This window comes from Zootoca vivipara, chromosome 3 (genome assembly GCF_963506605.1).
Source record: "Zootoca vivipara chromosome 3, rZooViv1.1, whole genome shotgun sequence".
NCBI lineage: Eukaryota > Metazoa > Chordata > Lepidosauria > Squamata > Lacertidae > Zootoca > Zootoca vivipara.
The window spans coordinates 1,844,020-1,869,866 of NC_083278.1; the positions used below are offsets into that span (position 1 = coordinate 1,844,020).

At 45.6% G+C, this 25,847-nt stretch overlaps 1 protein-coding gene across 1 annotated transcript; it reads right to left on the reverse strand.

Annotated features, from left to right (window-relative positions):
* Positions 1-2,156: 2,156 nt before the first annotated feature.
* CCT4 (chaperonin containing TCP1 subunit 4) lies at positions 2,157-25,415 on the reverse strand. The gene is made up of 14 exons (XM_035110433.2): positions 25,137-25,415; positions 22,783-22,835; positions 21,626-21,715; positions 20,002-20,110; positions 17,997-18,139; positions 16,759-16,880; positions 16,537-16,669; positions 15,439-15,578; positions 13,961-14,057; positions 13,451-13,561; positions 11,507-11,637; positions 11,179-11,413; positions 8,421-8,534; positions 2,157-2,316 (listed from the first exon to the last, which is right to left on the reverse strand). Exons 1-14 carry the CDS (start codon positions 25,267-25,269, stop codon positions 2,302-2,304), a joined length of 1,626 nt encoding a protein of 541 aa, XP_034966324.1. The 5' UTR covers positions 25,270-25,415; the 3' UTR covers positions 2,157-2,301.
* Between the last annotated feature and the right edge of the window lie 432 nt (positions 25,416-25,847).

A 25,847-nucleotide genomic window follows, 5' to 3' on the forward strand; every position in this document is an offset into this window, starting at 1 on the left:
TGTATGAAAGTGAGAGCTGGACCATAAAGAAGTCTGATCGCCGAAGAATTGATGCTTTTGAATTATGGTGCTGGAGGAGACTCTTGAGAGTCCCATGGAGAAGATCAAACCTATCCATTCTGAAGGAAATCAGCCCTGATTGCTCACTGGAAGGACAAATCCTGAAGCTGAGGCTCCAATACTTTGGGCCACCTCATGAGAAGAGAAGACTCCCTGGAAAAGACCCTGCTGTTGGGACAGATTGAGGGCACAAGGAGAAGGGGACGACAGAGGACGAGATGGTTGGACAGTGTTCTCGAAGCCACCAACTTGAGTTTGACCAAACTGTGAGAGACAGTGGAAGACAGGAGTGCCTGGCATGCTCTGGTCCATGGGGTCATGAAGTCGGACACAACTAAACAACAAGAAGCTTCATGGCGGAGTGGCAATGCTGATCTCCCACACCCAACACTCTAACTAATAAATTACACTGGCTTTTTTCAATGGTGACAGACTTGCTCAGGACAAATTGTAGAGGCAATTGTATTAGTTGTAGGTTCTGTTGTTACAAAATATTAAGGTAGCTTAGAAGACTGACCTTGATTTATGGTACAAGAGCTCATGTCACCAGCAGCATGAACTGATGTAAGTTCTGACGCCATTTGTTTTAGGCGTTTAATGAAAGCTGAAATGAAAACATGTCGTCTCAGCTGAAGCAAAGATGTGGAATTACCGACAGACGAGAAACAGAAATTACTTCCATTCTTATCCAGAAAACCCTTTGGCTTGTCTTCTGTTAAGTTTGACTTTGAGTTTGAAGCTACCATGGCTTGCTGCCTAGCATAACTATAAACGTTTTTAAGTGACTGATCAGTTGAAATCAAGAATGGCAACTTTGGTTTCTGTGGCAATACTGGCTTCTGTAGATTCTACATGAGGGATGAGGGAGTGGCATCCCTCCTGGCTGATGGAAGTTGGGAATTCAACAGCTGCAAACTACTGCAATGCACTCTGTGGGGCTGCCCTTGAAGACTATCTGAAAACTGGTGGTATAGAATGCACTCACCAGGCTTCTGAGCAATACTGTAAAGTGGGATCACATCTCACTAATGGAAGCGTATTTACTTACTGGGTCCCATTTCAGATTCTGACTCCAATATATAGCACCCTGTATGGCCTGGACCAAAGTACTTGGAAAAGGACCCTGGTCAGTCCAGGCCTTAAAATCTGGGAGACTCTGCATATGCTTATCTACAACTGTGGGCCTTCTTTGTTGTGGCACACGACTCGCAGAACTCATTCCCAACCCCCTTAAGTACCAGCATTTTGTTGCCAAGTGGAAATTTCTTTTGTTCCATCCAGTATCTGAGCAGGGGTGGGCAGAGAACAGTTTTGTTCATTGTAATACTCTATACTTTGAAATTAAGTTTTAATGGTTTCACTGCTGTAAAATAATTGATATGAGATTATACTTCTATACACTGCCCTTGAGATGAAGGGTGGTTTAGAAATTTAACCAACCAATGAATAACTAACAAATATACATTGGAGAACCACTGCTTTCCCGAACCTGATGAACATTGTAGAGCAAATGTTTTTAAATAATCTACCATTGGGCAACTTCTTATACATCTCTTTGTCTGAAATCTCTGCATGCCAATCAAGGAATCCTTGCAAATTGCAAAGGGATTATGGGGCATGCCAATTACACCATAGTGTGTATGCACAAAATACCTTCTATTCCAGGCACCCCCAAACTGCGGCCCTCCAGATGTTTTGGCCTACAACTCCCATGATCCCTAGCTAACAGGACCAGTGGTTGGGGAAGATGGGAACTGTAGTCCAAAACATCTGGGCTGAAGTTTGGGGATGCCTGTTCTATTCCATTGCACCTGCAGGGGAAGAGCCAGGTCCACTGTTACTAATCTTTTCCTGTGGAAACCCATAATTTTGATTACCCTCAGCATTCCTTACGGTGTGAAAGCTACCAATGTAGCAAATATTCCAGAACGTGACGAAATCCCCAAATGTGAAACTTTCAGCATACCGTATTAAAATTGATTTGTTTTTATTCTGTCTTAACGCTCTTCAGTTTTAACTCTAACAGTATCAATTGTTGTAAACTGCCGGGGGGCGGGGGCGCTTTGTTTAGCTATAAAGACAGTGTAAACAAGATATGCCTTGAGAATTTAAGGTTTTATTAATTTAAGTTGACAAGTATACATGAAATGTAACTGGGAGTTATGCAGATGTCCAATGAAGGAGCTGCATTCCAAACTTGCGACACTGTGCTGAGCTGCACTGTCTGTTTCTTTAGTCATCTCATCGAGTATTCACCTGCAAAGAGAACAGAATGGTATGGAATGACACATTTAACCATTACCTTCAGATGTCTCTGCATCACCAACATTATTCTGTATCAGTTTTTTATCCAGCATTAATCTACACTTTCACTAAGTTATTTGGCTCATTTCATTAAATCTGAACAGCAATGTCAAAGGGCCTGGTGTGGCTACTCTAGAGTAACGACTCCAGCATGGTCTTTTAAGGCTTTTATTAAGTGCTGATTATTTACAGTGTTCAGAGCAGTAAAAATGCATCCTTAAGGTGAGGTGTCAGAACTCCCGAATGGCGATTGGCGCGTTTTCTTCCAGCACCACAACTTTGGCAGACCCAACCTCTTCCCCCTACGTTTGCGTCGCAATTCGGGAGTTGGGGGGATTGGCCTCCCCCCCGTGCGTCCAACTTCCTGTCCCACCTGAGGCATGGGCTCCACAACCCTGCCTGAGCCTCGGACACCACTTCCTGACTCTCCGCTGGAGGCAGAGCTCTCCTTACTCTCTCCAGCGCTTGGTGATGGGCTGGAACTTAAGATGGGAGGGACTTCCCTGTATCCCTTGTCCCTCACATCCACCCCCCTCCCAGGCTCCTCTCTCCCCCTCCCTAGTGGCTCTCTGCTTGCTGGGGACGAGTGAAATCCCAAGAAGTCCGTGGCATCCGAGCCTGTGGGTGTAAAAATTTCCCCCCAATCCTGCGATCTCTCTCCTTCCCCCTGAGAAGACGGAAATCCCAAGAAGTCAGTGGCATCAGAGCTGGTGGGAGTAAAAATGTTCTGCCAGTCCTCTCCTGCCTCTGACGTCGTCGACCTCGGTGAAACCCACACCTCTTCTTCCGTGTCCTCAAATTCCGCTTCCCATCTCCATGGGGAGCTGCTGCCTGCTATCCCTTCCTCCTGCTCCTCCCCCTCTCCCTCCCTTTCCCTGTGCCAGGGCTTGGGCCTGTGGGGGAACAGGGCGTGGAACTCTTCCACTAAAAATTCCTCAGGTACTTCCGTGGCCGGTATCCACTCATTGTGGGATGGCGGAGTGTCCTCCCATGCTATCAGGTACTCCAGCCCTCTCACCCCTCTCCTTGAGTCTAAAATCTCAGTTGCCTCATTGAGCTGTCGGGCGTTTCCCGTCTCCCCCCCTCCCTCTGGAGGTTGATCGCTGTCCCTGAACCTGGTACTTTCCCTGTACGGCGACAGCAGTGATCTATGAAACACTGGGTGCACTCTCATGTCCTCCGGCAGTGCTAGCCTGAAGGCTACCGGGTTGACCTGTTGCGTGACCGTGAAGGGGCCCAGCCTCCTGGGTGCTAACTTTTTGCATCGCCCCCTGGTGGGAAGACCTTCCGAGGATAACCAAACCTTGTCCCCCACCCTGATGACCTCTCCCGGCCGCCTGTGGCGATCTGCCCCCTTCTTGTACGCTTCCTTGGCCCTCTCCAAGTGTTCTCTGAGCTGCTGGTGCACCGTCTCCAGGTCCTCTGCCCAATCCTCTGCCTGTGGGCCCTCTTCCTCCTCCTCCCCCTCCCTCTCCGGGAAAGATCTGAGGTCGCGCCCGTAGTTGGCCTTAAAGGGCGACACCCCTGTGGAGACGTGCACCGCATTGTTGTAGGCAAATTCTGCTAGTGGCAGGCGATCCACCCAGTCCGTTTGCCTCTGGCTGACGTAACATCTCAGGTACTGCTGCAGAATGGCGTTGACCCGCTCCGCCTGTCCATTGGTCTGCGGGTGCCGAGCCGTCGACAAGCTGACCTCCACCTGCAGGAGGTTCATGAGCCGTCGCCAGAACCTGGAAACAAATTGGCGGCCCCGATCCGAAATAACTCTTAAAGGCAATCCATACAGTCTGAATACGTGGTCCACAAACAGTTTGGCCGTCTCTTCTGCCGAGACCGCCCTGGCACACGGTATAAAGTGGCACATTTTGGACATGAGGTCCACCACCACCAACACTGCGGTCTTGCCCCTGGACGACGGCAGGTCTGTGATGAAGTCCATGGACACTACTTCCCACGGCCTGTGCGGTGTGGCTAATGGCTCCAGCAAACCTGCTGGTGGTGCTCTGACCACCTTTGCTCGCTGGCAGGTGTCACATCCCCTGACATAATCCCGAACATCCTCCCGCACCCCTGGCCACCAGAAGTGTCTCATGACTAGGTGAGTGGTTTTGTCCCTTCCGAAATGACCCGCCGTTGGGTTGTCGTGCATCTGCTTGAGAACCTTACCTCTCAGCTGTTTGGTTGGAAGGTACAGGGCTCCCCTGTAAAAAAGCAAACCCCTCCTTTCCTCAAAGTCTTTGGCCTGCTCCCTCCCCCCTCTCAGGTCTCTGAAGATGCGGGTGGCAAATTCATCAGCTGCCGTCAGTGCTGTGAGTTCTGCCTCGCTCACCACTGCTGCTCCGCAGGACCATGCTGATGGGGGGAAAATGTGCCTGGGTGCTGGTGGCAACTCCTCCTCCATGTACTCTGGCTTGCGGGAGAGGGCATCCGCCCTGACGTTCTGCTCCCCCGGGATGTAGTGGATGGAGAAGTTGAAGTTCGAGAAGAACTCTGCCCACCGTATCTGCCGCTGGTTGAGCACCCTGGCCGTTCTCCAGAACTCCAGGTTCTTGTGGTCTGTGCACACCTGGATGGGGTGCTTGGCGCCCACCAGGAAGTGTCGCCAGTGCTGGAACGCAGCGTGGATCGCGAGAAGTTCCCTATCAAACACTGTGTAGTTGCGTTCAGGCTGGGTCAGCTTCCTGGAGAAGAAGGCACAGGGTCGCCACTCTCTGTTGGCGTCCAGTTGCAACAGAATCGCTCCCACAGCTTTATCAGAAGCATCTGTCTCCAGGCGTAGGGGCGCATCCTGCACCACGTGGAACAGGTGTTGGTCTGAAGCGAACACCCTCTTGAGGCTTTCGAACGCTGCTTGTGCCTCTGGTGTCCACCTGAACTTCTGCTTGCCTCTCAGGCAGTCGGTGATGGGAGCCGTGACACGAGAGAAGTTCTTGATGAACTTCCTGTAGAAGTTAGCGAAGCCTAGTAGGCGTTGGGCATCTTTGCGCGTCCTGGGGCTGTGGCAGTCCAGGATGGTCTGCACTTTGTCCTTGTCCATCGCCAGCCCCTTGTCTGACAGCTTGTAGCCCAGGAAGTCCACCTCCTTGGTGTGAAACTTGCACTTCTCCAGCTTCACATACAGGTGGTTGTCCTTCAGGCGCTGCAACACCTCCCTGACATCCTTCACATGCTGCACTGGGTCATTGGAATAGATAAGGATGTCATCCAGAAAGACCAAGCAGTTCTTGAAGAGGAGGGACCCCAGGACGTGGTGCATGAAGGCCTGGAAGCAGGCTGAGCCCCCTTGCAACCCGAAGGGCATCACCAGATATTCAAAAGAGCCCAGAGGCGTGAACATCGTGGTTTTCCATTCATCGCCCTCCCTGATCCTGATCAAGTTGTACGCCCCCCTCAGGTCTAGCTTGGTGAAAATCTTGCCCCTGCGTGCCGCTGTCAGGAGATCATCCACTCTGGGCATGGGGAAAGCCACTGGCTCTGTCACCGAATTCAGCCGTCTAAAATCCACCACCAGACGGCGCTGTTGCGTGTCTTTCTTGTCCACCCAGAAGACCGGGCTGCCCCCTGCTGCCTTGCTTTCTCTGATGAACCCCCGCTTGAGGTTCTTGTCGATGAAAGCGCGTAGATCCTCCAGTTCCTGGTCTGACATGGCGTACAGCTTGGCTGGGGGTATAGTTGCCCCTGGCACCAGGTTGATCTGGCAGTCAAAAGGCCTGTGTGGAGGTAGGTGGTCGGACTCCGCTTCGCTGAAAACCTCCTGCAGGTCCCAGTACGGCTTGGGTATCGCCTCACCCCCTTTGATGTGCATGGTGGCCACCGTGGCTATCGGAGGCCCCTCCCCTGGTTGGTGCTGCATGCAATGTTCCAGACAAAAGTCCGACCCAAACGTGATGCATCTCTGGTGCCAACTTATGGAGGGGTCGTGGCGCGCCAGCCAGCTCATTCCCAAAACGATGGGGGGGTCTGAGATGGTCGTGACGTTGAAAGCCAGTGTCTCTGAGTGCCTTCCCACTGTCATTCTCATGGGGGGGGTTTGATGAGTGATGGCCCCTCCCAGCAACTCTCTGCCATCAATGGTGGCCACATGCAGGGGAAAATCCAGCTGCAGAAGTTGGATCTGGTGCTCTTCTGCAAAGTTTCTCGAGAAGAAGTTGGCTGAGGCACCACTGTCAATTAAGGCGAGGACTGTCAGGGGATAGCCATTTGGGAGCGTCAGCGTGACTTCTAGAACCACTCCTGCTCTGGGAGGGGTGGGCTGGCTGTGCTCCTCTCTGTGCGGGTGGGCGGGCTGGGGCTGTTCACTGCTGACTGTGCCTGGCTGCTGCCCCTTGTCTCCTGCAGCCAGGCTGTCTCGTTTCCCTGCTGTGGTGCTACGTCAGTGGGGGAAGGTACAACCGTTCCCGCCTTTCCTTGCCACTCTCTGCGATGTGGGCAGTCTCTGACGCGATGCCGGGGGGAGTTGCAGAGAAAGCAATTCCCGCCTCTTCCCTCCTTGCGTCTTGGCGCCGCCGGGGTTTGAAAAGCCCGCGCGCGCGCTCCCCCGATCTCCATCGGTTCCGGCTCTGGGCTTGGTCTGGGCGGGTCTGGGGGCGGTCCCTGGGGTGGGGTTTGGTGATGTGGTCTGTCCTGAGAGCGTGGGAACCAAGGTTTTGCTGCGCGCGTCGCTTGTTTGTCATACCATCTGGATTCCTGTCTCACCCCCACCGCTAGCGCCGCTTTGCTTAACTGATCCATAGTCTGCGGTCTAGGACCTCTTGCCAGCTCATCCTTAACGTCTGCATGCAAACCCAGGTAGAAGGCTGATTTCACTGGCTCACTGTTCAGATCCCACCCCAGTTTGTGCACCAGCATGGTGAATTTCGCCCAGTAGTCCCTAACTGTTGATTTTCCTTGTGTTAAGTCATGAAGCTCCTGTTTAGTGGCCTCCATTTCACTGTCGCTAGCGTACATTAATTTTAAAGCTTCTAGAAATAAAGTTGCGTTCTTCATGCAAGGATTTTTTTGCGCGATGAGCGGTCTTACCCATTCCCGGGCGGCCCCCGTCAAATGCTCTATGATAAAGTAGACTCTGTGCGCGTCATCTGGGAATTCTGCTGCGTGCAATTCCAGCGCATAATTTATTTCTGTCTCGAATCCGAGGTACTCCCTCGGGTCTCCGCTGAACTTGGTGACTAGGCTCTGTCCCCTTCTCACTTGGACTAGCTGCGGCTGGGGTGCCCCCCCACCTCTAGCGGCTTTCTCCTCTTCCAACTTTTTCTGCAGGTCTAATACCATCACCCTTAGCTGTTTCTCAGTCTCCTCTTTTGTCCTCACCTGGTCCACCAGCTTGTTCAGTTCCTCCTGCGCCCCTCTCGCTTCCTCCTGAGCGGCATGCAATTGCTGCTGTGCGTGCGCTGTGAGGTTCTGCAGCTCCTGCTTCGCTGCTTCGGCCTCCAGCCTCCAATGCACAGCCTCTTGAGCGCTCATCGCTGCACTCCAAAGTAGCCAAAAAAAAGATTCGGGAGTTGCTGTCAAAGGGCCTGGTGTGGCTACTCTAGAGTAACGACTCCAGCATGGTCTTTTAAGGCTTTTATTAAGTGCTGATTATTTACAGTGTTCAGAGCAGTAAAAATGCATCCTTAAGGTGAGGTGTCAGAACTCCCGAATGGCGATTGGCGCGTTTTCTTCCAGCACCACAACTTTGGCAGACCCAACCTCTTCCCCCTACGTTTGCGTCGCAATTCGGGAGTTGGGGGGATTGGCCTCCCCCCCGTGCGTCCAACTTCCTGTCCCACCTGAGGCATGGGCTCCACAACCCTGCCTGAGCCTCGGACACCACTTCCTGACTCTCCGCTGGAGGCAGAGCTCTCCTTACTCTCTCCAGCGCTTGGTGATGGGCTGGAACTTAAGATGGGAGGGACTTCCCTGTATCCCTTGTCCCTCACATCCAACTTTAGTTACAAATGCAGCATGTTAACTTGCAGTTTCACATCATGATATAATAGGAATTGTCATTTAACATTTGCTAACTGCTATGAAATATCCATTTGTGAGAATGTTAGCCTTTAAGTGTAACTTACCACATCATCAATCTTAAGAATACTGCGGACTGTTTCTGTCGCTAGGGTCAGAGCACTGATAGAAACCAACAGAGGCTGGACCACCAATTCTTCCAGAATATTGGAAATTCCACCCTACAAATTAAGAATGGAAACGTCAGTTTATAAACAAATTATCAGCATAAATTACATGAAATTATGTATCTCAACATTTTCATTCTGGAGAAATGCACTTCTGCCTCATCAGTTGGCCAATCAACTCACTTAATCATATTCACAACCAAGATTACAAGTGTTTTTGAGCATGCTGTACATGATCTCAGCTTGTAGGAAAGAACAAATATTCTTGTGCAGTAAGTATATGAGGCACTGATGGCATACAGCCAAGGAATATATTTAATTATACTAATTCTAGTTGAAGTAGCCTTAAAATAATCAAATATTTTATAGTGCTGACCGTTAATATTTACCATTTTTAATAAAACCGCAATAAGCTGTGCAAGCAAGTTATATATAATTATTTTGTAACACCAGTAAAATGTCATAATAATAATAATAATAATAATAATAATAATAATAAAGACTTCTCAGTTGTTACATACAGTAGTAGGTTTCCATCAAAGATTAAATTTCACAACATGAAAATAAAAGCAAGCCACTTTTTCTGTTGCTTAACTCTGGGCAATCAAAAGGTCACTTTTGATGGATCTACAGACAGAGCCAAATATTTAATTCTTGGCTCCTTGGATCAGTAAGCCCCAACAATCAATTATCTCTAGGTACATTCCACTATCAAGCATCAAAAACCACACTTGACATTTTTCAAACATACAGGTAAAACTCAGAAAATTAGAATACAGTATCGTCGAAAGTGCATTTATTGTACTTCCGGTCTACCACCAGCACTGATCGGCGAGGAATCCTTAAACTCTGATAATCCTGGCACTGTGAGGGAGGGGGGAGCTGCAAGAGCGCCGCGGTTCCCCGATAAAAAAACCCCGATTGAGCTTTCTGGGGACGTGAGAGCTCAGCTACACCCAAAAGTGACTCCTCTGCCCCCCGGTAAGCTCTTTTAAGAGCCCCGAGAGCGAGCGGAGTGCAGAGTCACGGGCACCATTTTCGAGCAAATCGCTACCCTCACAGAGCGAAGCTCCGAGCCAGCAGCGGAGGAGCAGTGGATTTTTCCCAAAACAAAGGATCTGAAGACATTGGACACTGTGGGTAAGGGAAAGAAATTTTAAAAAAATTAAATTGAAAGGAATTGGCCACGGGAGGAGATTGAAAAAGGAAGTCTGTCTCCCCCATTGAGAGAACGGTGATGCAGTTAACTTGCCTGCAGCCAGAGAGTTTGACAAGAATTTAATAACTTCCAAGGACGGGACTTAAAACCTTCCCCCTGAGGCAGGGTAAAGGGGAGAAGGATTAATTACATTAAAATCCCTGTAAAATTTTAAAGTTGGACTGAGGAAAGCCCCCCGGGAACTGGAGTCGGGTCCCTGGAGGGATCAGCCAGCCGCCATTGTGACATCACAATAGGAAAGAATTTGTTTACCTCTTTGAGGCTGAGAACTGTTAACTTTGAAGAGAACGCAATATAAGGCTGTGTACAAGAAGTTTGACAACGCTCTTTTCAGAAATGGATTCAGAATTCAGCAAGATTTTTAAAATATGAACAAGAATTAAAAATGAGAGTTGAGAACCAGATCGGACATAAACTTTGTTGCTGAGGTTTGGAAATATGAACAGCGCCACTTCCTGCATTGTAATCTGTGCAGTTCCCATGGAATTTGAGACGAGCAGGATGACAGTAGACACATCACCATCTGGCTCTTTACTTTGTGGACTTTCAAAAACTTCTGGAACTGGTTTTGGATGTGAGAGATGAATTGCGGCAGAATAATATACAGATTCGCAAAATAAGACAGAACTGTGTGGAAAGTGAAGGTGGATTGGTTTCAGTAGAGAATGAAGAGAAGCAAGATGAACAAGCACCAGCTGGGGACAATGTAAATGACTTTACAGAAGAGGAGCAAGATCCATCAGTCCTGGACAATATAACTGAACTTAAAAAAGAGGAGGAAAAAGTATGGAATATTGTTCCCCCAGTGGGAGGGGGGGAAGAAGACTTATGTTCGATTCAAGGAGTCCTCAAAGAAGTACCAGCATGGAATAATGTCCTCCCAGTGAGTGAGAGAGGGAGGGCAGGATCCATGCTGGGGCCTGAGCTCAAGTGGAATAAAAATTGAGATACGGCTGAAAAGTGGAAACATAGCTGGATGGTACTGTGCTATAGTTAGAAAATTGGGGGGGGCAGCAGGGGACAAAGAAGGGAGAGTGGTGGATAGGTGGCAAAAAAGTGGGAATAGGGTGAGAAGCAACAATGGGTTATTTTCTGATTAAGATGGTCCGAAACTGGAACGTTTTATGGAGCTGGTTGATGCATCTGGGAGACCCGAAGTCCAGGGGAAGGGGGGGTAGAATTAGACAAAAGTGGTTAAAGTTATTCTGATAGAAGAAATAATATTCGAATGTATGGAAAAAGTTTGGGGTATAAATTGTGAGGCTAAAGGAAGAATTAGAGATGGATGGGAACTCTTGGCGCAGGCTCTGGCTCTGGCAGGGGCTCTGGCTCTCACATTCGCTCCATAGCATGCAGCGACTTTTTCCCTTCCATTTTAGGAGGGAAAACATGCATGTTATGGTCCGAAAAATGCAGCAAATTCTATGGAATAATATACAGTAATATGTATTTGTTTTGTCTCACCACTTTGCATCTTACCTTTCTGACATTAATTCCTGCAGTTCTCTCCCCTTGTGCATGTCTGTTTCTCAACTCAGTCACAGTAGAAATAGGATTAAGGCCTGCATTTTCAGCCAGGGTGGATGGAATTATTTCCAAGGCCTCTCCATAAGCACGTACACAATAAGACTCCATGCCACTCAAGGTGCGAGAATATTCATCCAAGCGTAAGGCCAACTCTATTTCTGGTGCTCCACCACCTGCAATCAGGGCTCTGAAATTAGAATTTTGCAGTTTGAAAATGTTAACAAAAGGCATTTGTAAAGTTGAATGGTGACTTTACTGGTCTATAAATCTTATCCATTACCTTTTCTTTACCAAACAGCGTATGACACATAAAGCATCATGAATTGAACGTTCAGCCTCTTCAATTACTAGTTTGTTGGAGCCACGGACCACAATTGTTACCGTTTTTCCAGGGCTGGCACAACCTGTAATCTGCAGGACAAAAACAGGGTCACTACAATATTTAGAGAATTAACAGCACTGCTCCTATGGACAGCCCTGCCCAAAGAGAGTCAATAAAGCTTCCCCAAAGGCCATTCTGGATCTCATTGAGCAGAAAGAATTGACTTCAATGTCCAGACAATCCCAATGGAGATGAATAAAGTTCTTGATCAGATGGATAGAGGATGACAATCATGCATGTCCACCTAAAATACTGTGTGGTGCCTGCCTGGGGCTGCTCTTCAGATTGTTGGAAGCTTCAACTGGTAAGAAATGTAGCAGTCTATTCGCCTATAGGGCTGTATCAGCAGAAGCGTATTACCCCAGTGTTCCATTAATGGTGTGTTGTACAGGCTAACAATGTTATAAGTGGCTTGGCCCATCACAAATTAGAGATGACTGTCTTCCCCAAGTCCTGATACAATCTCCTGGTACCAAGAAAGGGTGGACTATGTTTTTGCCAGGTGAAGATGAGAATCTCAATGAGGAATGTTCACAGTAGTCCAAAAGTTATGAAAATACCCCACAGCAAAGCTTCAGCATAATTTCTTTTGGGAATCAGCTCTATGATAGAGGGATCATTAACTCTTAAGGTGGTGAGGTTTCATTCTGTGTGGAAGGTTGTGTTACACACACATTACTATTAGTATACAAAGTCCTTGATACAGTCGTACCTCGCTGTTAAGTTGAATGGAATCTATTCCGGAAGTCCATTCGATTTCCAAATCGTTCGAGAACCAAGGCACGGCTTCTGATTAGCTGCAGGAAGGTCCTGCAGCCAATTTGAAGTTGCAGAACCTGTGTCGGACGTTTGGGTTCCAAAGACCGTTCGCAACCCGGAACAATCACTTCCAGGTTTGCGGTGTTCAGGATCTAAAGAGTTCGACTCGCGAGGCGTTCGATTTCTGAGGTACAACTGTAACTTGGGACCAGTTTACCTACGAGATTGCCTTACCAAACATGTGCCCACTTGACAACTTCAATCGGTGCAACTGGCACTACTACAGGTGCCACATAATACCCCTTCCACATTTGTAATAACTCAATAGTTTAGTGTGGAACTCCCTGCCTATTTATATCAAACAACAGATGCACTTTCACTGTACAGCTGTACCTTGGAAGTCAAACGGAATCCGTTCCGGAAGTCCATTCGACTTCCAAAACGTTTGAAAACCAAATCGCAGCTTCTGATTGGCTGCAGGAAGTCGCGGAAGCCTGTCGGACATTTGGGTTCCAAGAAAACGTTCACAAACAGGAACAATCACTTCCCGGTTTGCAGCATTCAGGAGCCAAAACATCAGAGTTCCAGGGTATTCGGGATCCAAGGTATGACTGTATTTGTTTTGGGCTGTTAAAGACATTCTTGTTTATACTAGCCTAACCAAATGCTTGGTAATGATATGAATTTTAATCTTAGTTTTTTAATTTCTTGTATGTTTTAATGCAAGTGGTCCAACACACAGCACAGGGGCCGTCTGCCACCCTTGCGGCCTTTCTGGTGGCTCCCTGAAACATTTGACTCCCTCTCCATCCCACTTTCCCAAAGCTGGGTAAGCAAGGCGCTGGGCTTTGGGAAGGAGGCATGAGGGCTCTGAAAGAGACCTAGAGTATGAAAACTTGGGTCTCCCTGTTCTAATGTACTGTATTTATTAAAATCCTGATTTTATGGTTTTATCTTTTTGTAAACCGTTTTAAGGTTTTTTACAATCAAGCAATGTATACATTTTATGAAAATGAAATGAAAATTACTTCCTCAAGTGTCATAAAGAAGCAAGCTAAATAGCTAAACAGGAGTTCTGCTTACCTTTACTAGCTTTCCAGATCCATTTAAATTGACCTCTTCTGCCAGTTCAGCAGATCCCAGCATATCCCCAGAAAACTGATCAATATGAGCAACTGGCTTAGTTCCAATGGTCTTTTCAAAAATAAATCAACACAGGGACCATAGATTAAAAAGGTATGATATAGTTCAACATGCTATACTTTATACGCAGGCTGCAATCCTATATCCACTTACCTGGGAAGAAGTCCCATTACATTTGGTGGGACTTACTTCCGACTACTCATGTATAAGCTTGAAGTAAGACAGTTTACAGCTGCATCTTCATAAGCAAGATGACACATTACTATTTCCTTGGGAAGAAGTGAGACAAATAGAGCCTACTAATTATTTCACGTATTGCTTCCTACCACAGCCTACATAAAAGTGTATAACAAATTCCAAAGCAGCGCCAATCAGTATTATGACAAATTTCAATTACTTTTTGAATCAAATATTCACCTACAGCAGAACTAGTTAACAGCTCCTCCTTACCTTACATATAAACTCAATGTCTTCTCTTTCAATATCTTTAATCACCATTATCTTCATTTTATTCAAGAAATGTAGTGCTAGATCACTTAGAGCATCCCTGAAATCAACACAATGAATGAGCTAGAAAATCAACCAGAGTCACAGCAGTGTTATTAGTAATGGGCAAGCTACTCTGATCAGACTCAGAATTTCCTAAGACCCAGAATACACCTTTATGTATCTGGGCCCAACTAGATGTCATTATTTATCCTGGGCCGAACTGGATGTCATGAAGTGCATCAATGGTTTGAAGCTTTTCCTAAATCTCTCCAAAAGGCTGACAAGCCCCCCCCCTCTCTCTCTACTTCCCACTTTACTCAAATTGCTGCTTCAGCAGCAGACTAGAGCAGTGTTTTTCAACCACTGTTCCGCGGCACACTAGTGTGCCGTGAGATGTTGCCTGGTGTGCCGTTCCGAACGCAGGCGGCGGGCGGCGCCCAGAGGCCCGGCGAGAAGCACCTCCCCAATTCCTTTGTTGTCGCTGCAGCGGCGGCGAATGCGCACGGAAACTCCTCGGCGAGCCGCTTCAAACTGGCCGGGGCGCTAGTCCCTGGCGTTGCGTCAGGCCGCTGGCAAGTCAGGAGGTTCGCCCTCGCTGAGGAAAAAGCTAACGCTCTCTTGAGCCGCCGCCTACCTCGCTCGGAGTTCCGAGGCAGGCGTAGCCGGGGCTGACTCGCGTCTCGTCAGGATCCTTCGCGCACACGTGGCCGCCCCTCCCACCCCCTCAGAAGATGTTGTAGTTTTGGCTTGTCGGCCAGCCGAAAAACAGCGTCCCCGAGCGACCTCCCTCCTAGGCCCGCCTTCCCCTTGTCTGTTAGAAAAAGGAGGAGGAAAAGGCCCGGCCCGGGACAGCAGGAGACATCAAGGCAAGTGGCCTTTTTGTTGCCTTTGTTAAGCAGCACAGCACCAGGGACTGGGCCAGGGGCTTTGGGCTTAGCAGGTCCAGATCTCAAACCACTGTCAGCTTGGATACAAAAAGCTTGAAGTTTCATTGTTATCATATACATATACTTTCTTTGTTTTTATTTGCTTCCTATTCAAGAGAATTACTTTATATTTAGTCAATATAGGCACAGAGTTAAAAATTTTAATGTTTTCTAATGGTGGTGTACCTCGTGATTTTTTTCATGAATCAAGTGTGCCTTTGCCCCAAAAAGGTTGAAAAACACTGGACTAGAGTGTGTTATTTCAATTACCTGATATAATAGGTGGTTGGAGCAGACATTCAACCACATGTGTGTGGGTGAAATCTGACAGTTGGTCAGAGCTACACAGGTGGCTGAATGTCTGATCCACTGGCCAGATTCAGTTGCCTGCCCCTGGTTGAAGGAATAAGTTTCAGAGCAAGTCTCAAGACTTGCTCTTAAGCTTTATCACACCGTGAACAATTTTAATCCCAAATATCTTCAACAGCAAGCACATTAATGGAATAAACATACCGCAGAATAGATTTCTGAATGAGCAGCACATTGCATCCTGTCTTCTTAATTTGCTTCACTAAATTGAGAATGTAAGCTCTCTCTTCACGCAAGACTCTGTCCATTTGAGTGTAGTCAGAAACAACAATTTGGTTATCCATCTATCAGGAGAAGAAGCATAATAAAGCTTAACTAAGCATCTAAATCAGAGACAGACATTGTGGTACAACTCCCACCATTCCTTACTAATGGCCATGCTGCCTGGGACTGATGGCAGTTGGAACCCAGCGACATATCAAGAGGAAATATACTGGCTACCCTTAATCAAAATTTCTTTATGCAGCATAGTACTGTAATATATAACTCACTGTCTACAATCAAAGTATTCAGTTGCAAGCTAAGCAGTAAGATGTCCTCTTAAGCTTAGTTTATAGATGAATATGACACTAATGACTATTTCTTTTATGTTAAGACCTCTTTTTCAGGCTTAAACTGAAGAGATACAGGCAGTTCAGTAGTGGGCCAATAGTTCCTGCTGATTGCTGGCATTCTTGCAAAGAACGCTAGCCAACAAGGCCCTAATTTGGAGCCTCTTGTGTTCTTAACAGGAAACCTTAACAAAGATTTGACTTCAGTAGCACCTTAAAGACCAACTAAGTTTTTATTTTGGTATGAGCTTTCGTGTGCATGCACACTTCTTCAGATACACTTGAAACAGAAGTCCTTGGACTTCTACACTTGAAACAGAAGTACTTGGACTTCTGTTTCAAGTGTATCTGAAGAAGTGTGCATGCACACGAAAGCTCATACCAAAATAAAAACTTAGTTGGTCTTTAAGGTGCTACTGAAGGAATTTTTTTATTTTGCTTCGACTCAGACGAACACGGCTACCTACCTGTAACTAAAGATTTGACTGTTAAAAGCAAAAGTGTTTAATATCTGATATGCTGTTGGATCACATAAAATCTATGTAAACAACCAATCATACAAGTCAGCCCACCCGTTTTAAGTTTTTTACATGTAATTCTATTCAGAAAAATAAAATAATGTAAGTTGCAATCAACATGTAAAGATAGCTCATAATGATGCAGACATAACAAATTAAACAAAGCAACTTACATCTGTCTTTGGAGCTGACAAGCAAAATTGAATGAGACCTATCTTAGCTTTTTCAACTCTGGTTATACCACCATTGGACACTTTCTGGGTGAGGACCAGCCCTTCAATCAATTCACAGTCATCAATTGTTCCTCTAGAAAGAAGTATTGAAAGAGTAAGCTAGCACAATAAAAATTAAAAATAAATAGGTTACAGAATTTGTATTTTGAGGTTACTACTTACCCAAGCTTTTTAACAATTTTGATGTCTCTAAGATCTACACTGCTAGCTGTATTTGGATCTATCACCTTCATCACAGCTTCCACACTCATTGGAGAAAGCAAACTAGAATACTGTGATACAACCTGCAGGGATTTAGTGAAGACCCACATTTTACTTTGGATGTTTTAATTGGTTTTGCACATTTCCATAAGAACTTCCACCAACTGATCTGAATTTCAATCTACCTAACAGTTACATTAAATTAAACAAAAAAAATTCTTCCAATAGCACCTTAGAGACCAACTAAATTTGTTATTGGTATGAGCTTTTCATGCGGCTCGATGTGGTGCCTTCCACACTGAAACAGAAGGGTAATACCCCTCCCCACCCTCTCACTATATATATAAGGTTCTGGTGACTTCTGTTTCAGTGTTATCTGAAGAAGTGTGCATGCACATGAAAGCTCATACCAATAACAAACTTAGTTGGTCTCTAAGGTGCTACTGGAAGGAATTTTTTTATTTTGTTTCGACTATGGCAAACCAACACAGCTACCTACCGGTACCTGTAATTAAACAAACAGAGATCAACAGTTTGTATTGTTTCTTTGTAGGACTCATAAATGAAGTAATTGGCATGTTGTTTTCTTAATTTTTCTTTTCTTATTTAAGACAGAACCAGAGAGCAGTATGGAGGTTGCAATTTCCATTCTGAATCTCTAAATCAGGCTTCCTCAACCTCGGCCCTCCAGATGTTTTGAAACTACAATTCCCATCATCCCTGACCACTGGTCCTGCTAGCTAGGTATCATGGGAGTTGTAGGCCAAAAAACATCTGGAGGGCCAAGGTTGAGGAAGCCCGCTCTAAATAAATCTCTGACTCAGCAACACAATTTTAGTGGTGAAGGTAAAGAGCAGCAGAGCAAGATCTAAGTGGAAAGAATACTCTTTTCTGGCCAGTGCAGCTGGAATTCTCACTATTAAAAGGCAACATTGCAAGTAAATAATGATGCCACAAGCATTCAAAGGATCCTGCAGAGGGAGCACCTCTCTTTAAATGCTAGTAAGCAGGATCAGGGCACCACCATAAAACATTCCTCTCAAAAAATGCCTGGCAATTATTGAAGCGTTCCTGGTATTACTGTAAGGAGGGTACAAACTTTGGTCTCACTTATTAGTTAATACAGTTGCATGCAATTTACCATATATTTAAAGCACGAGCTAGACATGTTGTTACCACATATGTCACAAGTTACCCACCTTAGAGTTCAGTGCAGTGGCTGCATTGTTAAGTAGGGTTTCTCTGTCACTCAGCTCAACAGGCTGCCCCATGCTGGTCAAGATCTCAGTACCTTTATCCAATGCCTTCTGGAATGACTCAGAGATGATTGTGGGGTGAATTCCTAGTGAACAGTTTAATTTAAGTTTATTCAACAACACTTAAAAACAAGTCATTGGGGGTGAAGTTTCCAGCTGAATTAGCATATAAAATATGCTTTGCAATACTGCACATCAATATAGCTCACATCCACTTATTGCCCTTAATCCTGAATATTAAACTGGTTGACAAATGAACTCTAGCAATAGAATTCCAAACCTTCCACTGCCTTGACTAAAAGAAAACACTAATCATCCATTTTAGCTGGACCCCACCCCCATTATTTTAGAGAAAACACAATGCATGAAAACACACTTTAGGCCCATCATAAAAACGATTGTTTCTTTTTCTAATTAAGATCCAATTCCTTAAAAAAAAAAACCAAAACCCTAATAAAATTATAATAAAGTTTGCCGGAATATTTTCCTTCATCATATCCTGATCTATCATCATCATTATTACTAACCTCCCCAAACTTTGTATCACTGAACGTATACAGTCATACCTCAGGTTACATGTTTTCAGGTTGCGGACTGCGGGAAACCCGGAAGTACCGGAACCGGTTACTTCCGGGTTTTGCCGCTTGCACATGTGCAGAAGCGCTAAATCGCGCCAGTGCAGACACGGCACTTCAGGATGCAAACGCTGCGGGTTGCGGACATGCCTCCGTCATGGATTACATCTGCAACCCGAGGTTCCACTGTACACAAAAATCCATTCAGGGGGGAAGATATGTTACAATTATCACAGGTAAGTAATAGTGCCAATACAAAAATTTAGATACATCCAATAGTCATATCATGTCAGGAGTAGGGTTGGGCAATATTTGATTTTCAACATGGTGATACAGTGGTGCCTCTCTAGATGAATTTAATTCGTTCCGGCGGTCAATTCGCCCTACGAAAAATTCGTCTTGCGAGGCACCGTTTCCCATAGGAATGCATTAAAAGTTAATTAATGCGTTCCTATGGGCTCCAGGGGACTGGTGGCAGTGGCAGCGCTTGCTCACTTCGCTCGCAGAAGGCAGGCAGACAAGTGGCAACAGCCCCTGCCCGTCCTTGCTGTCGGTGGTGCGGGGAGAGGAACGAACAGAGAGAAAAGGCAGCTTTCTCTCCGTTCGTTCCTCTCCCCCCACCGCCGACAGCAAGGACAGATCCCGGGACGGTTTGGAAGCCCCGTCAAATGCCGCTCTGTCGGGCTAGGCGGCAGGGGAGGGGGGGAAGCAGAGGAACGGATTGTTCCTCCACTCCCCCCCTCTTCCCGCGCTGGTTCCCCTTTGTGTTCCGCTGGTCTCTGCTGGCTGCCCCTCACTGCTCGCGGCAACTGGCAGAGACCAGTGGAACACAAAGAGAAACCAGCTGCAGCGCGGGAAGATGAGCGCTGACAGCTCATCTTCCTTTGCCTTCTTCCCGCTACAGCTGGTTCCCCTTTCGCTAGAGGAATACCCTGTAGGTTTTGTGATCAGAGGTTTTTATGGCCACGCTTCGCAAAATGAAATAAGGATAGAGCTATGTAGAGGCATTGGCTGGCTTCACACACACCCCGGCATATATTGTGATTTTTACATGGCACGGACACACAATATGATTCACAATATATTGCCAGGTCAAAAACTGTGAAACTGATATCATTATATGGACTTCAAACTGGCTTTGGATATATCAACGTATCCAAAAAATAGTAAGCCCAAAATAGACAACCACCTTCCCCCTTCCCTCCCACAGACCAACCAGTACACATACTTCGGTAAAAGAAAACATGTATGCTATACTTAGGACTACACAGGTGTTTACATCTTCAGTTTTCAATTTCAATTTCATCCTTTTGCGTCTCCATTTATTTCATATGCCAAAATAACCTATGTATTTTTTAAAAAGTGAAACCTACCTTTCTGAAGGAGTCTGGAACAAGCATCTAACAGAGCTCCGGCAATGACAACAACAGAAGTAGTGCCATCCCCAGCTTCAATATCTTGCGCTTTGGATAACTCCACCAGCTGTGTGTTGCCAAATGTTAAAAAAAAAAATTATTATTTACCCTAAATTGCAAGAAAAAAATGCAAGAACAAAAGATAATATTCTGTGATTAACAGTATACTGAATATGCTGCAAAACCTCACTGCAGTAACTCTGGGGAAGTATTAATTCAGTTGACGCAGATCTAGCTTACCACATTTTTAGTAAATTGAAGTCACTACACATAATAGCATCTAATGAAATCTCTCAACCAGTGCTACCGTAGAAACTGAGATATGAAAGCTAGGAGCTAAATGGCACCATAAAACTAGGTTATGGGTGCAACAACGGAAAGAATACAAAGCTGAAAATGAATGAACTGCAGCTAAAATAGTGTTCATTTTCCACATGGTCTAGTCCAGGGGTCGGCAACCTAAGGCCCGTGGGCCGGATGCGGCCCAATCACCTTCTTAATCCAGGAATCAGCATGTCTTTACATGAGTAGAATGTGTCCTTTTATTTAAAATGCATCTCTGGGTTATTTGTGGGCCATAGGAATTCGTTCATTCTTATTTTCAAAATATAGTCTGGCTTACCACATGCGTCTGAGGGACGGTGGACCGGCCCACGGCTGAAAAAGGTTGCTGACCCCTGGTCTAGTCCTTCCCCTGCCTACCCCCTAATATTCTTAAGAGGGTCTCTTCTACAGTCTTCAGAGAGTAGCTGAAAGTGGGGAGGCAGAAAAAAGGTCCTTTCTTTCTCTGCAGTTTAATCTGAAATCTTAGGTGCAGTGCTGCCCCAGAGCTCAGAAACTGCTCGCGCTAATGAAATTCCCAGTCACAAAATGCACCTAGCACAATGAGAGTTTTGAACACCGCTCTCAACCCTATGTTAGACCATTAAGCCCAGAACATAAGATTATCTAACTGCACCACTTGAAGAAATGTTTTTAAATATTGGTTATGGGTGATACCTAATGTCATACTCAGAGTAGACACAACTGGGTTTGATTTAGCTGTCACTCATCAATTATATGCTCTTCTTGTCAAGGGGCACTCTGGTCAAATACTGTAATCAAATACTGTAATAATTTAATTCATGTTACTCAGCCTGAAAATCCATTGTAACAATCTGTCACAATGAACATTAAATTTTACCTAGGATGTTCTGGCAATCGCTATTTGTCCATTGTTACTTGGAATGGTACACCAATAACCCTAATTCAGGTTTTTAAAAAAATGTTTATCAGGCTTATGCATTTTACAATTAGTGGTTTTCTGTGACACTTTTGCCAGTTGTCTTTTCGGGAGGGGCTGTGTAATGTCCCAGATTCTGAAAAAGGATCAACATTATGTGTACTGAATCACTGTAACAGTCCTTCATATTTTTTTTGGACAGATGCCATCAGAAGGAAGAGTTCCACATATAGCTGCACAAAATTCTGGACCCAATGTTTTTTTTCTACAAACAAAAGCTAAAAAATTTGGAGGATTATATGTACATGATTTGATGCCACCTTGAGGACTGACAGGATATTTTATTTAAATATGACTTGCCATTTTAGCTGCAGGGTGAAGGACCTGCATCTGCTTCAGAATTGTTGCACCATCATTTGTAATTGTTACATCTCCTTTGCCATCTTGGATCTGAAAAAAACACAAGTGTTGTAGACCATCTCATGAAAGAGAAAAACAAAACCAAGGGTGCATGCTATGCTGCCTGATTTTGAAAGGCACCATGTACCAAATTACTACGCTAAAAGCTTTGGCTTGTACCAGCAGTGCCATCTGGCAGCGAAGATTGAGGGGGCCTGATGCTACATATACACAAGGCATGCTTGTGATGTTACATGTGCAACATGTGACGTGTGCTTATGACGTCGTGAGAAGGCCAGGCACTGCTGGGCACATCCCAGTCGGGAGGCCAGGCACCGCACCAGAGCACCCCGTACATTGGGGTGGCTGGGCCCCCTCCCTGAAAATATTGAGGGGGCCCAAAAATTCCCAGCCCCTATGAGCCAGCACTTCTGGCTTGTGCTGAAGCTAAGTGAATGTATGAAAACTGAGACAGTGAGGAGGGCTTCTCCAGATGATCACAGTGATCTGGTCTGTTTGTAAAGGGCAAAGCTGGTTCCATCAAGTGTGACAGATACATGCCCTTCAACATCTAAGCACAGCTACCTTGGAGCTCTGATTAGGCTATCACTCCCCAAACATATTTAAAGATGTAGATCTGTCATTTACATTTCACATGTTTATGGTGGGAAAAACTGAAATATTTGCACCAATTACAACTGCCGCAAGAAGCATTAGGTACCCTCTTTGCTATAAAGGTCAAGAACACAGTTTAATCCCACCGTACTCTTTTCCAGGTCCTCTTTATTCTTCAACCCAAAGGATATGCCCTCCCTTTGGACTATTCAAAATCCTGAAGCATCTTGCCACTCAACAACCTCACTTTGTTTGCATTCTCAGCAGAATCTATTTATGTTTGTCTGCCTGCATAGTTAGTGCTAACCAAAATAATTCATTCCACTCAACACGGAACCTGCTCCATGACAATTGAATCATAAAGCCTTTTCCCCACAAATGAAAAAAATTATGAACAATAAATAACTTCCCAGCAGCTTAGAAAATGGATTATGTAGAATTCATAAGCACCATTAAAAAAATTGCTACATGCACAATATGCTAGGCATACACTCAAGACATACCATTTTATCCATTCCCTTTGGTCCAAGGCTTGTCCTAACAGCATCTGCGACCGCTAAAATAAAAGTGAAAATGTATTTTTTATTTTCCAACAGACATTGGAATGAACCAGGCAGCAACCACACATGGCAGATCCCTGAAGCTCTGATGTTCATATAATTATTCTACATTGGTTCTGCTGGCTGTATAGGAAAGCCTAGCCATGGACAACACTAACTGATGTAATGAAGCTAGTAGAAATGCTACCCCATGCATTCCTTTGGGCTCTGATCCCATTACAAATCTATCCCTGTCTGGAGCCAAACTCAGCCTAGACCTGGGAGGTGATGGAGGATGGGACTGAAAGCACCACTACCTATGGGAATTTCCCTTCTCTCTGAGGTCAAGAGGAGCTGTTCCCTGCAGCACTTAAAATGTATTTGTTGACATCCTGAGGCATGTCAGGTTCCCAAACAACCTCATGATGCCCCCTAAATTTATTTTCTTCACTTATGCTTAGGTGCCTTTTTAATTCTTCCAGTTGTCAACAGGCCTTTCCAGGTATGCATGCACATTTTATGAGATTGGCCAGTTCTTTATGATTTTGTGATTGGTGAATTCTTTACAACTTTTTCTGCTTTCAGTCTTCTTACATTTGTCCTGGTTTTATGTTTGTTGTACACTGTTTAGATGTTTTCAATATACGTAAGTTAACCCTGTCATCTCCAGCCCAATACGTGAAGGCACCATGGTGTCCATGAAAGCCTTCCTCAGTCCTCTGGGCTGTTACTATCTTATAATGACAACTCTCTTACACAAAATACAGGAATGCCTTTCATAAAAGGTGAAGCATATTTCAGATCACTGTAATTCTATATTAGTATTTGGGGGGTCCACAGTCCACCAATATGTTCAATTGTATTTACAGTACTTTGTTCTGATAGCCAAGATACATAGAGTCAAACCTCGGTTTGCGACCGCTTCGGTTTCCGACCACCGCGGGCCCGGAAGTGTTTACATCCGGGTTCTGGCGCTCGGATGTGCAGAAGTGATCTATCGGCACTTCGCGCTCGCGCAGAAGCATACCTCAGGGAGTGACGAACTCGGGGAGCGACCAGCTCCCCGGAACCAATTGTGGTCGTAAACGGAGGTATGACTGTACTTCCAAATTATTCATTATGATTGTTACAGCATTATCTATGTACATGGTACATGCAGTCTCAAACAGTAAGCGAGCAAGGGCCTGATTTCTGAGTAGGTATGCACATGAATGAGCAACACAGAAAGTGTCCCGTCCCTCCAATAGCTTTTATTCAGCAAGCTGTGTTTGCACTATTAATACTGTAGTGTTTCATCTTTGGAGATCTTCTGGCTTTGCAGAGATGCCTCCTTTCCTTTCCCCTCACACAGCAAAAGATTGACTTCAGCAATCTTCAGCATGGTTACCTTTGTGCTGATCCTAACACCATAACTTACTAGTTCTCAAACTTTCCTCTGGGTCAAACTTTTAGAATAAAAATTTGCTCATGCCGATTCAAGTTTTTTATTGATAAGAAATGCATTGCAAACAAAAAGAAACTGCTACCAGTGCTTGATTTATAACATAGAACACGACCCCTTTAAAAGGAGCATGAGACATCCAGATACTGTAGTATGGAACAATGCAGAACATGAATCATTCCCAAAATAGTGATTTGATTGGCAACTGTAAGAATAGGATGCTAGATTATTGATCCAGCGAGGCTCATATTACTATTATTTATTTATTTATTTATTTATTAGATGTATATACCACCCTTCATCCAAAGTTTCACAGCACAATATTTAATCAGTACAAGTGGTACATTTGTAGCTGAAAAATAAGTAACTTGCATCACAATGTAATCCTGCACAATCACTGTCTAGGATGCTTGGTTATTATCCTACTACTGTTATTATTATTATTATTATTATTAATTAAATTTGTATACCGCCATGCATCCTAAAATCTCAGGACAACTCCCAGCATAAAAATACAGAATACAAAGCACAGAATAAAAGCAAGAAGAAAAACGAAACAAAGCAATAATCCCCTATGTTCCCAAGCACGTTCAATGGATTCTGCACAGCGCCAATACCATACACGGTGCCACCTGCAAAGAAGGGAAGGGGGAGCCGCGTCCGCAGCGCCTGGCAACGTTGGCCGGTCCGCGAACGTGCCAACAGGCCCCTTTTCCCGAGGGGTGGAGGGACGACGAAGGGCGCGGCGCGGCCTATGAACCCCCCCCCTCGCCCCTTATCAAGAGACAATGGCGCATTCCGCTCACTCTTCTCCCCCCCCCCCACCGCGCGGCCTGGGGACAATGGGCGCTTCCCCGGCCTGGGCCCGCAACATTACCTTTCCCCGCAGAGATGTTGCTGAAGCGGATCTGGGTGGGCTTGTCCCTGTCCTGGTAGGAGCCGCGGCTCCCGCCGAGGCTACGGCTGCCCGCGCCCACAAGGCCGCCCTTCGTGCCCGCATTCTCCGGCATGACTGACCCCCGGATGCCCCTCTGGAGCCCCCGATGGAGATGGATTGCGCTGCCTCCCCCCGCCCGCCAAGCTCCAGTGCCAGCCCCAACCGATGCTTCCTCGCCGACACGAAAGTTCCAGAAGGCGCCGAGGAGCAGCCGGGGAAGAAAGGGGCCTTTCCTGCAGTCGCCGAGAAATACGTCATTCACAAAGGCTGTCTATCACAACTGCCTTTCCTCCGGACCAAAAATAAATTTATTTATTTTTAAAAATGGTTTGCTATGGTATAACTCTGGAAAAGAGAAGCAGGAGCACGTAAGAACAGACATCTGACAGAAGCCAAAAACATTTACAAACGGGGACGAATAGGAACTGGCGAGTGCGATAGGCACCTACAGGCAGCGCTGTTCTGAATTCTGATCTCAGAGTGCAAAATGTAATATCGTTTTGCTGTTCCAGAAGGCTTTTAATTATTGCTCTCTTGGTTTTATTTTAGTGACGCTACCTCTGTTACTGATGTTTATTTGGAGTTCATTTGTTGTAATTTTTAAATTTTTATTATTATATTTATATGTCACCTGGAACTCCCAGGAGCTCA